General features: G+C 42.9%; 1 protein-coding gene across 1 annotated transcript in view; it reads right to left on the reverse strand.

The window, feature by feature from the left end:
* rasa2 (RAS p21 protein activator 2) overlaps positions 1-18,606 on the reverse strand; it is a 44,127-nt gene that overhangs the window by 20,240 nt on the left and 5,281 nt on the right. Inside the window, exons 2-7 of the mRNA XM_063004392.1 lie at positions 12,625-12,748; positions 8,854-8,957; positions 7,742-7,836; positions 4,866-4,942; positions 2,735-2,818; positions 508-580 (exon numbers count right to left, since the gene is read on the reverse strand). Coding sequence (XP_062860462.1) covers positions 508-580; positions 2,735-2,818; positions 4,866-4,942; positions 7,742-7,836; positions 8,854-8,957; positions 12,625-12,748 — 557 coding nt within the window. The remainder of the gene's footprint in view (positions 1-507; positions 581-2,734; positions 2,819-4,865; positions 4,943-7,741; positions 7,837-8,853; positions 8,958-12,624; positions 12,749-18,606) is intronic.

The raw sequence follows: 18,606 nt of genomic DNA on the forward strand, positions 1-18,606 counted from the left end.
CGACAGGGTTATGGGCGGCCAAGGCTCAGTGATGCATGTGGGGAGCGAAGGCTGGCCCGTGTGGTCCGATCTGACAGACAAGCTACTGTAGCTCAGATTGCTGAAGTTGCAGGGCTGTTTTGGCAGCAAAAGGGGGAACAACACAATATTAGGAAGGTGGTCATAATGTTATGCCTAATCGGTGTTTAACATCACATAAAAATATAATATATACAATTGTGATATGTACAGCTTAGTGATGCAGCGCCCAGATGACTTCAGACCATCATGGACACCCATGGATACTCCGTTCTCAACATGACCCCACTACAACCCAAAAATTACACTTGTGGCTCTCTTGAACGTTCTCTTAATTAAATATTTGTGATATTATTATCTGCCTTTATTAGCCGACACTAGTAAATACTGGTCTGATATATCGACTGGCTGATATGTTAATTAACTCACTGTACTCAGTGATGTATAAGGATATAATCAGGGAATGTACAGACACGCACGTCTGGTTACCTCAAAATAAAATATCTCGTCGAAATGAGGGTCGCTGGTTTTCTTCTTCACCTTCGTCCTCCTCAGATCAGTCCTGAACAATCACAGAGAGGTGAGGAGAGAGGGAGCAAGTGATCAAGGGTTTATTTACTACACTCATGTTACACCGATTAATGCTACACATCACATGAAATCTTCATATCATAGTTTCCATACACACACACACACACACACACACACCACACACACACACACACACACACACACACACACACACACACACTGTGGAAAGTGATGTCTCATTCTGTAATGGGTAAACAGATACGTGTCGGTCACCTTCCACCCATGTGTGTGTGTTAGTACTTTCTATAGATAAAAAGTACTGTTAGGGTTTTAAAGGACCACAACCCTTTAATTTCAAACACCAGGCACTACACATGAAATGCAATGGTCAGCGAGACGAGGAATGTAGCTCTCTGATGCACCCTTACCATTAGAAGTACACAAGCTGCCCTAACAATGTGATGGCTGTGGCATTATTAAGCTTGCTTTAGCGGTTAATTCACCTACATCTAATTAACATGTAATACACAATACATTTCCAACACACTGCTAGGTTTAGCCTGCTCACTTTAATAAACTATAAGCAAGACCCTAACTAATTCACAGCCGTGAAAATTGCATCACGGACCGTGGAATGAGCCATTTCCCATGTTAGCTGTGAAACTCAAACTTTAAGGCTAAACTTTAAGGTTTGAGTTTAGTGATTTAACATTTTTTATTCTTGTAGCCTTCAAGTGCCTCATGTTTACTGGTTAATCTGCACTATAAGCGTCCTAGCAATCCTACGGTAATTCAGTTAGCAATCGCTTAGTCAAAATGTCCAAGATGTTGAAGTGTAAAGCAGAAAAGAACACGATTCAGGTAAATAAGTTTGGAAACACAACCAATTCTGTGAATACAGAGGGGGTTTCAAAACATGGACGAGTATTTTCGTATTTGAGACGGAGCCTCACACCATTGCTGGATGTTTTAGGTTTACATTCAACCGTTAAGGTAGCTGTGTTGTCTATTGAAGCTTCCATTATGAGTATAATTTAATGACCGCCGTGAAATGTGACTCTTTTCTTTAAAAATCAGTGAATCCGGTTATTTTTGAAAAACAGGGTCCATAAAATGAAGCACATTTTTCTCTAGATTTAGTAGGGCCCTAATCATGTGTGTTTTTCAGTAAAATAAAACACATGCAACATATCAGATGTAAACTACCTCGTGAGTCTATGAAGGAACCTGCCTCATGCATGAGCATTTTAAATAAGCTGTTTGAGTTACTAGGGCGGCACGTTGGCTAGCACTGTAGCCTCACAGCAAGAAGGTTCTGGGTTCGATCCCCAGGCGGGGCGGTCTGGGTCCTATCTGTGTGGAGTTTGCATGTTCTCCCCGTGTCTGTGTGGGTTTCCTCCGGGAGCTCCGATTTCCTCCCACAGTCCAAAAACATGCAGTCAGGTTAATTGGAGACACTGAATTATAGGTAAATGTGTGTGTGTGTGGGTATGTGTGTGTGTCTGCCCTGCGATAGACTGCCGCCCCGTCCAGGGTGTTACTGTGTGCTTTGCTTTTAAGAAAGTGAGTGAGTGAGTGAGTAAGTGGTGTGTACATTTACATTTTCGGCATCGAGTGGACACTTCTTAACCAAAGCGACTTACAGTACCGTGAGAGTATACTGTGTAAGCAATTAAGGGTTAAGGGCCTTGCTCAAGGGCCCAACAGTGACAACCTGGCAGTGGTGGAGCTTGAACCAGTGACCTTTCGATTGCTAACACAACTTTAAAGCCGGCAGTGGTGGATATAAAGTTCATTCCGAAAAAAAAACCGATATGGTTTTTGGTGTACAGCACATTTAGAGCTTAGCGTGGCTTTCTGTATGTAATACGGCTTTGTGTGGGGACCCAACACTGGCAGGTGATAGGAAGCGACTGTAGATTGGAGCATGTGGTGATCCAGCTCTCATTGATCTAATCGTGGGTCAGGAAAACAGCAGCAGATTCACAATCAGGAATTAGATATGACTAAACTGGTAGGTAAAGGAAAGGATCCAGGAAAAAAGAATACATTAGAAATGTGTTATCATGTTGGTGTCTGATACAGCACAGGAGAATAAAACAATTTTGCTTATATCAGCTAGAATTATCATGTGTGTATGGTATATATGGTATTTATGGTATGTATTAAAACCTGTATGTCTTACCTTGAAGGGCCAATTAATGTTATAGAAGCGTAAGAATCACATGACTGCCCACCGATCAATGGTAACCCCTGGCACTCAATAATTCTGCACACAGACACACAAACACACACAGTGAGTTGTATCACACTTTCATAACTGTCTTATTTACTGTAAGTAAAAGTTGTGAAATGTGTGATGTCACTTCCTGTAAGCTGTATATGTGTAAAGTGTAAACATAGTTCTGATAGGCAGAAGCAAAATGAAAACAAAAAGGTCAGTAACTTTGTCTACATGCAGTAGGGTTACAGGTACAGACTGGTAGTGAGAGGGTTACAGGTACAGACCGGTAGTGAGAGGGTTACAGGTACAGACCGGTAGTGAGAGGGTCACCGGCCCAGACCGGTAGTGAGAGGGTCACCGGCCCAGACCGGTAGTGAGAGGGTCACCGGCCCAGACCGGTAGTGAGAGGGTCACCGGTACAGACCGGTAGTGAGAGACTTACCGGTACAGACCGGTAGTGAGAGGGTTACCGGTACAGACCGGTAGTGAGAGGGTTACCGGTACAGACCGGTAGTGAGAGGGTTACAGGTACTGACCGGTAGTGAGAGGGTTACAGGTACTGACCGGTAGTGAGAGGGTTACAGGTACAGACCGGTAGTGAGAGGGTTACAGGTACAGACCGGTAGTGAGAGGGTTACAGGTACAGACCGGTAGTGAGAGGGTTACAGGTACAGACCGGTAGTGAGAGGGTTACAGGTACAGACCGGTAGTGAGAGGGTTACAGGTACAGACCGGTAGTGAGAGGGTTACAGGTACAGACCGGTAGTGAGAGGGTTACAGGTACAGACCGGTAGTGAGAGGGTTACAGGTACAGACCGGTAGTGAGAGGGTTACAGGTACAGACCGGTAGTGAGAGGGTTACCGGTACAGACCGGTAGTGAGAGAATTACCGGTACAGACCGGTAGTGAGAGGGTTACCGGTAGAGACCGGTAGTGAGAGGGTTACCGGTACAGACCGGTAGTGAGAGGGTTACAGGTACAGACCGGTAGTGAGAGGGTTACCAGTACAGACCGGTAGTGAGAGGGTTACCGGTACAGACCGGTAGTGAGAGGGTTACAGGTACAGACCGGTAGTGAGAGGGTTACAGGTACAGACCGGTAGTGAGAGGGTTACAGGTACTGACTGGTAGTGAGAGGGTTACAGGTACTGACTGGTAGTGAGAGAGTTACAGGTACTGACTGGTAGTGAGAGGGTTACAGGTACTGACTGGTAGTGAGAGAGTTACAGGTACAGACTGGTAGTGAGAGGGTTACAGGTACTGACTGGTAGTGAGAGGGTTACAGGTACAGACCGGTAGTGAGAGGGTTACAGGTACTGACTGGTAGTGAGAGGGTTACAGGTACTGACTGGTAGTGAGAGGGTTACAGGTACTGACTGGTAGTGAGAGGGTTACAGGTACTGACTGGTAGTGAGAGAGTTACAGGTACAGACTGGTAGTGAGAGGGTTACAGGTACTGACTGGTAGTGAGAGGGTTACAGGTACAGACCGGTAGTGAGAGGGTTACAGGTACTGACTGGTAGTGAGAGGGTTACAGGTACTGACTGGTAGTGAGAGGGTTACAGGTACTGACTGGTAGTGAGAGAGTTACAGGTACTGACTGGTAGTGAGAGGGTTACAGGTACTGACTGGTAGTGAGAGAGTTACAGGTACAGACTGGTAGTGAGAGGGTTACAGGTACAGACTGGTAGTGAGAGGGTTACAGGTACTGACTGGTAGTGAGAGGGTTACAGGTACTGACTGGTAGTGTTTATATGTAAACAGTTCAGTTGTACTCTGAGATGAGAATGAATTCGAACATCTTTGCATGTAAACATGGTCAGTGTTTAACACAAACACACACAGACACCTGCCTGTATCTGGCTGTGTGTGTTTCTGTGTGTGTGTGTGTGTGTGTGTGTGTGTGTGTGTGTGTGCGTGTGTGTGTGTGTGTGCGTGTGTGCGTGTGTAATGTTAAAAAGTGACGCTAAAACAGAAGTGCAGTTACAGCAAAAAGAAAGCAGCACAGACTTCCTGTTTAGGTGGCATCACTTCCTCTTTTGTCAGCCTTGTCATACACACACACACACACACAAACTCTGACAGTGACTCACCTGACCTGCAGGCATGGAGAGGCGGGTCCATTATCTGTTATCAAATCACTAAGCTTCATCTCTAGATGAACCTTCCCCTAAGAAAACACACACAGACACAGACACACCCACACACACACACACACCCACACACACACCCACACTTTTAACAGGAATAAAGAATTGTAGTCATTTTTATGGGAATATTTGAACTGCAGGATGTTGGTGGGTGTGTAGGAGAGGTAATAAATAATGGTGCTGTTCGAAGAGCCACATGACTATGTAACACAAAATACCTCTAAATTAGTGCACATACTATTCCAAATTACTAACATTGTTCCAGCATGACCGTACGTCTATAAACAAAGCAAGGTCTGTACAGATGGTGTGGAGAGGTCAGTGTCCATATTAATGCCCAATTAGATCTCCAACAAGATCACGGTCAGGTGTCCACATACCTGTGACTATATACTGTATGTACTTGCTCGCAAATATTTATTTTATTTGTTTATTAGGATTTTAACGTCATGTTTTACACACTTTGGTTACATTCATGACACGACAGGTACTTATTGCTTACACAAGATTCATCAGTTCGAATTTCATTGTCAAACACAGTCATGGTCAATTTTGTATCTCCAGTTCACCTCACCGCAAGTTTTTGGACTGTGGGAGAAAACCCATGTAGAAACAGAGAGAACATGCAAACTCCACACAGAAAGGACCCAGACCACTCCACCCGGGAATCAAACCTAAGACCTTCTTGCTACCCACCGAGCCACCCACTCTTGGCAAATAAATGACTTAAATTATTGGTCCATTATAAAAACCATATTTAATTAAGCAAAACTCAGATGTTAGACATCTGACGTTAGACGTTTTTATAATTATCACCCAAGACACTTGTACTCAGGACCTTCAGTAAGTCCTCGTCCCCAGAACCAGAACTGAGCTTCCTGCACTTCAGGTTCAGGTGTAATCACACCCCATACCTGCAGGTTATATATCATACTGGTGTACAAGCATAAAGGTTCTAATAAGCTCCATCACAATAATATTATTCATTTTTCCCCAAAACACCCAAAGTTTTACTATAATGGAGATTAAATTCAATAATAAAAGTTCAACATAATGAAATGTATCTCAATTTCTCACACACTTTTTATTAGTGGAGAACCTCGACAAACTAAAAATGAGTTCATTAGATCTTTTTTCATCTGGTTTACAAAACAAGATTACAGGACACTGCTTTCTGTTTTTATTTACACTTTGACCTACTGTCCTGAATGTTAAACGCTTCAACATCCTGTCAGTGTACTGACACATCAGCTGGATTAGATTCTGGATTTTTGGCGACTTTCTTATTGATAATTTTCACTATTTTACAGCAAATCTTATTATTTTATTTTATTTATTAGGATTTTAATGTCATGTTTTACACACTGGTTACATTCATGACAGGACGGTAGTTACTGCTTACACAAGATTCATCAGTTCAAGTTTTTAATATCAAACACAGTCGTGGACAATTTAGTATCTCCAGTTCACATCACTTGTATGTCTTGTACTGTTGGAGGAAACTGGAGCTCCCGAAGGAAACCTACACAGACACGGGGAGAACATGTAAACTCTACACAGAAAGGACCTGGGAATCAAACCCAGGACCTTCTTGCTGTGAGGCGACAGTGCTACCCACTGAGCCACCGTACCGCCCACAGCAAAGTTTAAACTCTTTATTTCAATCTAACGATGATGAACTTAACTACTGCAGTGGCATCTATTCTTGTTTAGGTTTTTTACCACCTAGAGGGTAATTCATATAAAACAATTCATACATTAACTTAGCCTTAGTGTTAAATGCACTACTCAATCTCTATTTTAAGTGTGTGTGTGTGTGTGTGTGTGTGTGTGTGTGTGTGTGTTTCGACGCTGTGTGGTTATTCTGTCAGATAAGAAGAAACACTGATCTACCGTGAACATGTTGAAATCACTGGATACACCACTGCTAAAAACATTAACAACACACACCCATGCACACACACACACACACACACACACACACACACACACACACACACACACACACACAAAGCTCCAGAGTTTTTTCTCTGTCCTTATTTTGGTAAAGGTGATGTGTGTGTGTGTGTGTGTGTGTGTGTGTGTGTGTGTGTGTGTGTACTAAACAGAGTCATGAATACAGTACACACACACAGGAAGTAGAGCAGAACATCACTAGACCAAATCATAACACACACACACACACACACACACACACACACACACACTTCTAACTAGGCTACATAATAATAAATATCTCAAACATGATATTATTAATACTGTTAGCAGATCAGTGATTTATCACACATAAGGAAGTGTCTATTTAAACTAATACAGAAGCTGCTACATTTTATGAAAGGTCATACATAAATATAAATACATAATAACAATAATTATTATTATTATTTTGGTTTAGCAATATAGAAATTATCTAGGTAACATTTTATGAAGGTTAACAGTCAGGATTTGGTATCAGATCAGTAATTCTGTCCACTGTGCTTTTCTAATTTGGCTTGTAGGAAAACCGATTATTAATTAGTTGGGCCAGTTGTCCACATCTTTAACAGCAACACAGAAATAATCTACAAATAATCTTTGGGCACACTAGTGATTTTTAATTTCTAATGTTTTCCCTCTCACATGAAACCAAATGTGGTCTTGTGCTTGTGTCACAACCATGAAATATCAACGGTCAATAATGCTCCAAGACTCGAGCTTTTACTAGTTCTTTGTAGCACGTTTTATCAATATTCATCTCAATGAAAGTGGAAGTTAACATGCCCTAATACCCCCCCACCCCACCACACACACAGACACACAGACACACACACACACCCTACCTGTACTTCGGAATTGTGATCGACGGGCTGCAGAGGAAACCAGTGCTCCTTTCCACTGTACTTACATAAATCCTCTTTCCTGAGAGCCACCTTTCCTACACACACACACACACACACACACACACACACACACACACACACACACACACATCAGTGGGTATATTTCATACTGTATATAGCGTAATCCGTTTCATATGTAAGAACACCAATAATACTGACACATGACTGTTAGATTAATCTTATTCAATGCGATATTAAAACGTCACATAATTATATATATATTTTATATTTATTGTGTTTGTAAAACTCATAAAAAGCAGCACAATAGGGGTATCACAAAGCATCATGGTTTCTGGGAATGTGGGGTTCATTCTTGTCTGTAGTCACTAAGAAGTTGTTCTTCCTGTGTCCATGTGTGTTCATTTTTGAGGTACTCAAGTTTTCTTTCACCCTTGGTGGGGCAGTTGTAGCCTATTGGTTAAGGTACTGGTTCAAGCCCCACCACTGCCAGGTTGTCACTGCTGGGCCCTTTGAGCAAGGCTCTTAACGCTCAATAGCTTAGACAATATACTGTCACAGTACTGTAAGTCGCTTTGGATAAAAGTGTCTGCCAAAAATGTAAATGTAATGTAAATATGAACTGCCCATAAGTGCATAATTCTGGAACTAAGCCTGAATAACTGTATTGGTAAGATAAAAGAAACACTCCTCCACCTCCTCGTGGTGTTTTAATGATGACGGTAAAAATGCTGCCTACTGTCACTTCCATCGGTGTTTTTACCTGTGGGCAGTTGTGGCCTAGCGGTTAAGGCACTGGACTTATAACTCTGGAAGGTCTCTGGTTCAAGCCCCACCATTGCCAGGTTGCCATTGTTGGACCTTAACCCTTAATTGCTTAGACTGTATACTGTCACAGTACTGTAAGTCGCTTTGGATAAAAGCTTCTCCTAAATGCCGAGAATGTAACCATGCAACCAAATACGGTAAGACATTTGTGGTTTACCTTTATGACGTAGTACAACTTATATTTGCACTCAGTACATTCCTTATTATTTCAGATCTTTATTTCTTGCTCATGTGTATTCGTGTGTGTGTGTGGTGTTATAACTAACCGATGGGCAGGTCTCTCTGAAACACACTCTTGGCATAAACGTAGAAGGACAGACACTGGAATGGCCGAGGTATCTCAAAGTAGAAATCTTCTCCATAAAAAAAGCTGGAAAACATTAACAGTACACATTTACCATCACAAAGCAACCCACAACCAACACAGCACACGGCTTCTGTTCACCAATACGACCTTCACACCGTACTGTTATCATGGACACATTTAAACATCGTCAGTTCCTCTTCAGAGGCTGCCTAGGAAGCCACATGTTTGGGCTAAAAGATAAAATCTGTCCTATTCAAAAGGAAATGTGATTAAACGTTCTTCTTAAGCAGGAGATTTAAATCAGTTCATGCTAAAAGATTTAAACTTAAGTGAAACTATTTACTACATTTCTTATTAATTCATCATGAATCCATTGGTTTTGTGCTTCATTAGTGATAAAATATATCGACCGTTTTGTACAGAACATGTTTCATAGCCGTTACATTTTACCAGAAACCTTTTTACTGATCTTTTATACTTTCATTCCACATCTAAACTCACACTGAAACTCACAAATCCTTCTAAGCAATTTTTTTATAACATACATACATACACTGATCAGCCATAACATTAAAACCACCTCCTTACTGTATAGAAGCACTTTGTAGTTCTACAATTACTGACTGTAGTCCATCTGTTTCTCTATATACTTTTTTAGCCCCCTTTCACCCTGTTCTTCAGTGGTCAGGACCCCCACAGAGCAGGTATTATTTGGGTGGTGGATCATTCTCAGCACTGCAGTGACACTGACATGGTGGTGGTGTGTTAGTGTGTGTTGTGCTGGTGTGAGTGGATCAGACACAGCAGCGCTGCTGGAGTTTTTAAATACGGTGTCCACTCACTGTCCACTCTATTAGACACTCCTACCTAGTTGGTCCACCTTGTAGATGTAAAGTCGGAGACGATCGCTCATCTATTGCTGCTGTTTGAGTCGGTCATCTTCTAGACCTTCATCAGTGGTCACAGGACGCTGCCCACGGGGCGCTGTTGGCTGGATATTTTTTTGGTTGGTGGACTATTCTCAGTCCAGCAGTGACAGTGAGGTGTTTAAAAACTCCAGCAGCGCTGCTGTGTCTGATCCACTCATCCACAACACACACTAACACACCACCACCATGTCAGTGTCACTGCAGTGCTGAGAATGATCCACCACCCAAATAATACCTGCTCTGTGGTGGTCCTGTGGGGGTCCTGACCATTGAAGAACAGGGTGAAAGGGGGGTAACAAAGCATGCAGAGAAACAGATGGACTTCAGTCAGTAATTGTAGAACTACAAAGTGCTTCTGTATGGTAAGTGGAGCTGATAAAATGGACAGTGAGTGTAGAAACAAGGAGGTGGTTTTAATGTTAGGGCTGATCACACACACGCTATAGACGAAACTACAGAGATCACATTGAGCAGTAAATACAGAAAGTGGGGAAGTGATAGATTTAAAGAATGAATTCAGAGAGACTGAGAGTTGGCACCACCATCACACCTCATGCCAGTGAAGCACTCAGAACAGTGAAGAGCTGAGAGAGAGATACAGTGAGAGAGGAAAGCGTGGGTGGAACAAAGTACTTCCTGAATCACACTGCAGAATAAAAGTGTTGTGAAACACTGAGAGAACACAGCAACACCACAGAGAGAGAGAGAGAATACACACCACATTCATACATTCATACACTCACTCATTCACTATGTGCAACACATACACTAGAATAATGATGTCTAGCGATGATATGTATCAAACAGGTACAACACCTACGTAACAAAGTTATTCAAGATGGTGAGAAGATCCAGCAGTGATTCTGTATATTGGGTCATATAGACTGCTGACGAAGGAAAACCAAACACGACACGTCTGTACAAAATGTTACTATACATTGTACATTATCATCAACACAGTCCTTCCTATTTATTTATTTATTTATTAGGATTTTAACGTCATGTTTTACTTTTGGTTAGATTCATGACAGGAACGGTAGTTAACACCTAACACAGTCATGGACAATTTTGTATCTCCAATTCACCTCACTTGCACGTCTTTGGACTGTGGGAGGAAATCGGAGCACCCGAACGGAAACCCACGCTAACACGGGGAGAACATGCAAACTCCACACACTCCGGACTGCCCCACCTGGGGATCGAACCCAGGACCTTCCTGCTGTGAGCCGACAGTGCTACCCATTTAGCCACCGTGCCGCCCCTTTTCTTCCTAAATATCACTTTTATTCTCAAGGCATCTACTAACACATCACTCCACTATCCTCTGTAAGTGTTCATTTGGTTAAGAGCTGGTGACTGAGGTGTGTTGTAAAATATTGAACCAGTTTTATCCTTATCAAAGCATTTAGACCATTTAGTGAGCTCTTGAATGGGAGGGCTCCATCATCCTGGAATACACTCCCATCATGAAACTGTTTATCTACTGCATACTTGTTTTTCTAATTATTATTAGTATTAGTATTAGTATGACGATGATTTTTAGAAACAGAAAATGATCAATGATCAATATTTTTACTGCGAGCGCTGCTCGTCCGGCGGGGATGCTACGGGTCTTATGCTGCGTGCGGTGGTGGAGGTGTGGGAATGAGGGCGCACGACAAGGTAGAGTTCACTTTAACTGTTTAGTCAGAATGCCTAGCTCCAGCACCCGAACTATCCATTGGGTTCATTGCTGGGGCCATACGGCGAGTCTCATATACAAAACTAACTAACTGCAGAACGTCCGAACACACATGTATAAACCGGGTGCTGCATTCTGATTGGCTAAGCTGAATGTCATTCACATATCGCCACTACAATATTGTAATATAATAATAATGACCTGGAGTGCAGCCAATTGTGGGGAGGAGTGCGGTGGGGGGTTGAGTTCATGTCATGAACCCAAGTTCAGACTGCTAATGTAATCAGATACAGACATGTAATGGTAATTTATTTTGTTAGAATTATTTAATGATTTAAATGATTACCCCTGTGTATAATCAGAGAGAAATTTTATTCCAATCACCCTCAGTAATCAGATTATTTCTATGGAGGTGTGTATACTGACCAGGCATAACATTATGACCACTGACTGGTGAAGTGAATAACACTGATTATCTCTTCATCACGAGCGTGAGGATCTGAGCAAGTTTGACGAGTTTTACCAAATTGTGATGCCTAGACGACTGGGTCAGAGCATCTCCGAAACTGCAGCTCTTGTGGGGTGTTCCGGTCTGCAGTGGTCAGTATCTATCAAAAGTGGTCCAAGGAAGGAACAGTGGTAAACCGGCGACAGGTCCATGGGCGGCCAAGGCTCATTGATGCACGTGGCCCGTGTGGTCCGATCCAACAGAAGAGCTACTGTAGCTTAAATGGCTGAAGAAATTCATGCTGGTTTTGATAGAAAGGTGTCAGAATACACAGAGAATCACAGCTGCAGGGCTGTTTCGGCAGCAAAAGAAGGACCAACACAACATTAGAAAGGTGGTCATAATGTTATGCCCGATCGGTGTATATAAACGTTTTTATTCTGATTCAGCTATCTGACTCTTTAGTAATGAATTATTGGACTGTGAGTAAGGATACATACTGTGGAACTAGGCACGTTCTACAGACTTCCCTGACACAGCGCATAATGAGAACCGTAATTTAAATATCACAACATACCAAACGTCATGATTAGCCTTCATCTACTGTACTACAGTGTCATGTAGAACATGGTGTGTGCGTGTGTGTGCGTGTGTGTGTGTGTGTGTACGCACCTTAGACTCCTATCGTACACTTTTGTGCGGAACACTTCCTCCTGGTCCAGGCTGATGGTGCAGAACGTACCGGCATCTCTTAGTCGATTGGATCCGGAACCTACATTGAGGTTCCGCCCTTCACCTGCACACACAGCACAGCGCTATTATAAAAACTGGAAAAGTGATTAGCAGTAAACTTTACACAGTTCAATTCGTTCTGTTTAACAGTGCAGCGGCCACGGTGCATCTTCAGTTTATGAACACGTAGATGATTTAACTAATCAGCTAAAAAAAATTATCTGATGCTTTACCTGCAAAACAAACAACTATCACCTTTCAAGTTTTTTTTATAATGTGTTACTGTACGGGCAGCACCGTGGCTCGGTGGGTAGCAAGGTCCTGGGTTCGATCCCCAGGCGGGGCGTTTGCATGTTCTCCCTGTGTCTGTGTGGGTTTCCTCCGAGAGCTCCGGTTTCCTCCCACAGTCCAAAAACATGCAGTCAGGTTAATTGGAGACACTGAATTGCCCTATAGGTGAATAGGTGAATGGGTGTGTGAATAAGAAGAAGAAGATATCCTTTATTTGTCATATATACATATACAGATGTACAGTACAATGAAATTCTTTCTTCACATATCCCTGCTTGTTTGGAAGCCGGGGTCAGAGCGCAGGGTCAGCCATCGTACGGCGCCCCTGGAGCAGACAGGGTTAAGGGCCTTGCTCAAGGACCCAACAGTGGCTGCATAGCAGAGCCTGGATCTGAACCGCCAATCTTCCGGTTGAAAGCCCAAAGCTCTACCCACTAGGCTACCCACTGTCCCTTGTGTGTGTGTATGTGTGTCTGCCCTGCGATGGACTGGCTGTGGATTTGGATTTGTATGCCTTGCGCCCATTGAAAAGCTGGGATAGGCGACAATGCACGACCCTGATTGGATAATCGGTTAAGAAAGTGAGTGTTACTGTAAAGTGAACGCCCTGATGCATTAATATTAATATCATCATAATTAATAATCATAACATAGTTAATATGTAAAACTCCAGTCCAATCCATCATGCCCTGATGCTCATTGTGAGTTTTTAAATGTGTAAGTAGAGCAAGTTTGGTTGTTAGCAAACGTGTATTTCCTTCAGTGTGATGCTGAATATTCAGAAAATTGTCCTGAAAATCGGCTCACATCGTCTCTGTGCTCGTTCATGTGGCCGAACGCCAGAGAAAATGGAGCTCGTGTGGATTTCACACTGACGATCATTTCATAAGCGCGAGAGAAGCACATTTCATTATTTTTAAATAGGTTGTAAGTTAAATGTACGTCACAGGAGCTCTGAATGATCTTAAGCTCTCTGATCTCCAATCCTTCCACATCCAAAACACCTCAGCCATCAAATAATCACAAGATTAAACAAATGATCTGATAATTGTCAAATGTCAGATCATTGGGATTTAAAAGGTTTAGTGTGAAGTTATTTGTCTCTATTAATATTATTATTATTATACAGAAACAATTAAAGATATAAAAATATATAATGAATCAATAAAATGTTTGCTAGGAACTCAGGATGTGCAACTATAACTGGCAACTATAATCACTCCCTCACTGTCTTAACCACTTATTCAGTTAGGGTCGCGTTGGGGTGCTGGAGCCTATCCCAGCTTTTCAATGGGTGCAAGGCACACAGTAACACTCTGGACGGGGCACCAGTCCATCACAGGACAGACACACACATACACACACCCATTCACCTATAGGGCAATTCAGTGTCTCCAATTAACCTGACTGCACATCTTTGGACTGTGGGAGGAAACCGGAGCTCCTGGAGGAAACCCACACAGACACGAGGAGAACATGCAAACTCCGCACAGAAAGGACCCAGACCGCCCCGCCTGGGGATCGAACCCAGGACCTTCTTGCTGTGAGGCCACCTAGCCGCCCCAACTACAACCAATGAAACTTGATCAGATATTATACTATATTATAAATATTATAATATGATGAGCTTCATTTTTAGTCATTAAAATTTAGTTGAACCTAGTGATTGTTTATGGTGTCACCTCAATTTATCATGATTATGTAATAAAATAAGTATGAATAATACTGGTTTCGATATGTGAAAGAGTCAAGAAACACAACTAAGTAGTTGAAATGTGTGTGATCCGACACCTGTACGCCAACTTTTTACAGTCAGGCCGGCACGGTGGCTAAGTGGGTAGCTTGTTTGTTTGTTTATTAGGATTTTAACGTCATGTTTTACACTTTGGTTACATTCATGACAGGAACGGTAGTTACTCATTACACAAGATTCATCAGTTCACAAGTTTATATCAAACACAGTCCTGGACAATATAGTGTCTCCAGTTCACCTCACTTACACGTCTTTGTACTGTGGGAGGAAACCGGAGCACGCTGAGGAAACCCATGCAGACACGGGGAGAACATGCAAACTCCACACAGAAAGGACTAAGTGGGTAGCACTGTCGCCTCACAGCAAGGTGGTCCTGGGTTCGATCCCCAGGTGGGGCGGTCCGGGTCCTTTCTGTGTGGAGTTTGCATGTTCTCCCCGTGTCTGCGTGGGTTTCCTCCCACAGTCCAAAGACGTGCAAGTGAGGTAAATTAGAGATACAAAATTGTCCATGACTGTGTTTGATATTAAACTTGTGAACTGATGAATCTTGTGTAATGAGTAACTACCGTTCCTGTCATGAATGTAACCAAACAGTAAAACATGACGTTAAAATCATAATAAACAAACAAGCTTTACAGTCATTATTCAGTCAGTCAGTCGTGTAGCAGCAGCACAGTGTATAAATAATCTTACAGACGCAGATCAAGATCTTCAATTCGTCTTCTAATCAAACATCAGAGTGAAGAATACATCTGATCTGAGTGACAGCGATCGTGTCTTTGTGATTTTTGGTACCAGACGTGCTGGTTGGAGTTTGTCAGGAGCTGCTGCTGATTTTAAACACGCCGGTTGCCAGAGTTCACACAGAACGGTGTGAAAATACATTTCTGCAGGATGAAGCACTTCACCGATAAGAGAGATCAGAGAAGAATGACCAGACTGGTTTGAACTGATGACGTTACAATGACTCAAATATTCACTCTTCACAGCTGTGGTGAGCAGAATGGCATCTCAGAGACCACAACCTGAAGAACCTTAAAACAGATGAGCTACAACAGCAGAAGACCAAACCAGATTCCACTCCTGTCAAATCTGAGGCTATAGGGCTTCCAAAACTGGGCAGTAAAAACGTCTGACGTCGGATTTGATCTTTATTTCTGCTACCTTCTGCAGATGGTACTTGGCTGGGTGACTGGAATCCAAACCATTTAATCCAGTGACGTCTGAGCCACGTGAACATGGGATAAATCATCCTCAAAAACAATTCTAAACAGGATACAAATGTTCATCAAGTAATCAGTCAGAATTAATTTGTATTCATTTGCGGTGACCGTTTACTGAGGGGACGAGTTGTCCTAAAGCAGGCTAGAAAAGCTCCACAACACCAGATCTGCATAATCTACAGGTTGAGCATTTTGGCCTGTACATACAGTGTATCACAAAAGTGAGTACACCCCTCACATTTCTGCAGATATTTAAGTATATCTTTTCATGGGACAACACTGACAAAATGACACTTTGACACAATGAAAAGTAGTCTGTGTGCAGCTTATATAACAGTGTAAAATTATTCTTCCCTCAAAATAACTCAATATACAGCCATTAATGTCTAAACCACCGGCAACAAAAGTGAGTACACCCCTTAGTGAAAGTTCCTGAAGTGTCAATATTTTGTGTGGCCACCATTATTTCCCAGAACTGCCTTAACTCTCCTGGGCATGGAGTTTACCAGAGCTTCACAGGTTGCCACTGGAATGCTTTTCCACTCCTCCATGACGACATCACGGAGCTGGCGGATATTCGAGACTTTGCGCTCCTCCACCTTCCGCTTGAGGATGCCCCAAAGATGTTCTATTGGGTTTAGGTCTGGAGACATGCTTGGCCAGTCCATCACCTTTACCCTCAGCCTCTTCAATAAAGCAGTGGTCGTCTTAGAGGTGTGTTTGGGGTCATTATCATGCTGGAACACTGCCCTGCGACCCAGTTTCCGGAGGGAGGGGATCATGCTCTGCTTCAGTATTTCACAGTACATATTGGAGTTCATGTGTCCCTCAATGAAATGTAACTCCCCAACACCTGCTGCACTCATGCAGCCCCAGACCATGGCATTCCCACCACCATGCTTGACTGTAGGCATGACACACTTTTCTTTGTACTCCTCACCTGATTGCCGCCACACATGCTTGAGACCATCTGAACCAAACAAATTAATCTTGGTCTCATCAGACCATAGGACATGGTTCCAGTAATCCATGTCCTTTGTTGACATGTCTTCAGCAAACTGTTTGCGGGCTTTCTTGTGTAGAGACTTCAGAAGAGGCTTCCTTCTGGGGTGACAGCCATGCAGACCAATTTGATGTAGTGTGCGGCGTATGGTCTGAGCACTGACAGGCTGACCCCCCACCTTTTCAATCTCTGCAGCAATGCTGACAGCACTCCTGCGCCTATCTTTCAAAGACAGCAGTTGGATGTGACGCTGAGCACGTGCACTCAGCTTCTTTGGACGACCAACGCGAGGTCTGTTCTGAGTGGACCCTGCTCTTTTAAAACACTGGATGATCTTGGCCACAGGGTGTTGGCAATCTTCTTGTAGCCTTGGCCATCTTCATGTAGCGCAACAATTCGTCTTTTAAGATCCTCAGAGAGTTCTTTGCCATGAGGTGCCATGTTGGAGCTTTCAGTGACCAGTATGAGAGAGTGTGAGAGCTGTACTACTAAATTGAACACACCTGCTCCCTATGCACACCTGAGACCTAGTAACACTAACAAATCACATGACATTTTGGAGGGAAAATGACAAGCAGTGCTCAATTTGGACATTTAGGGGTGTAGTCTCTTAGGGGTGTACTCACTTTTGTTGCCGGTGGTTTAGACATTAATGGCTGTATATTGAGTTATTTTGAGGGAAGAATAAATTTACACTGTTATATAAGCTGCACACAGACTACTTTTCATTGTGTCAAAGTGTCATTTTGTCAGTGTTGTCCCATGAAAAGATATACTTAAATATCTGCAGAAATGTGAGGGGTGTACTCACTTTTGTGATACACTGTACACTGATCAGCCATAACATTAAAACCACCTCCTTGTTTCTACACTCACTGTCCATTTTATCAGCTCCACTTACCATATAGAAGCACTTTGTAGTTCTACAATTACTGACTGTAGTCCATCTGTTTCTCTGCATGCTTTGTTATCCCCCCTTCATGCTGTTCTTCAATGGTCAGGACCCCCACAGGACCACCACAGAGCAGGTATTATTTAGGTGGTGGATCATTCTCAGCACTGCAGTGACACTGACATGGTGGTGGTGTGTTAGTGTGTGTTGTGCTGGTATGAGTGGATCAGACACAGCAGTGCTGCTGGAGTTTTTAAACACCTCACTATTACTGCTGGACTGAGAATGGGCAGCGTCCTGTGACCACTGATGAAGGTCTAGAAGATGACCGACTCAAACAGCAGCAATAGATGAGCGATCGTCTCTGACTTTACATCTACAAGGTGGACCAACTAGGTAGGAGTGTCTAATAGAGTGGACAGTGAGTGGACACGGTGTTTAAAAACTCCAGCAGCGCTGCTGTGTCTGATCCACTCATACCGAAACAACACACACTAACACACCACCACCATGTCAGTGTCACTGCAGTGCTGAGAATGATCCACCACCTAAATAATACCTGCTCTGTGGTGGTCCTGTGGGGGGTCCTGACCATTGAAGAACAGGGTGAAAGCAGGTTTTAAAAGTATGTAGAGAAACAGATGGACTACAGTCAGTAATTGTAGAACTACAAAGTGCTTCTATATGGTAAGTGGAGCTGATAAAATGGACAGTGAGTGTAGAAACAAGGAGGTGGTCTTAATGTTATGGCTGATGCTCC

This window comes from Trichomycterus rosablanca, chromosome 11 (assembly GCF_030014385.1).
Source record: "Trichomycterus rosablanca isolate fTriRos1 chromosome 11, fTriRos1.hap1, whole genome shotgun sequence".
Taxonomy (NCBI): Eukaryota; Metazoa; Chordata; class Actinopteri; order Siluriformes; family Trichomycteridae; genus Trichomycterus; species Trichomycterus rosablanca.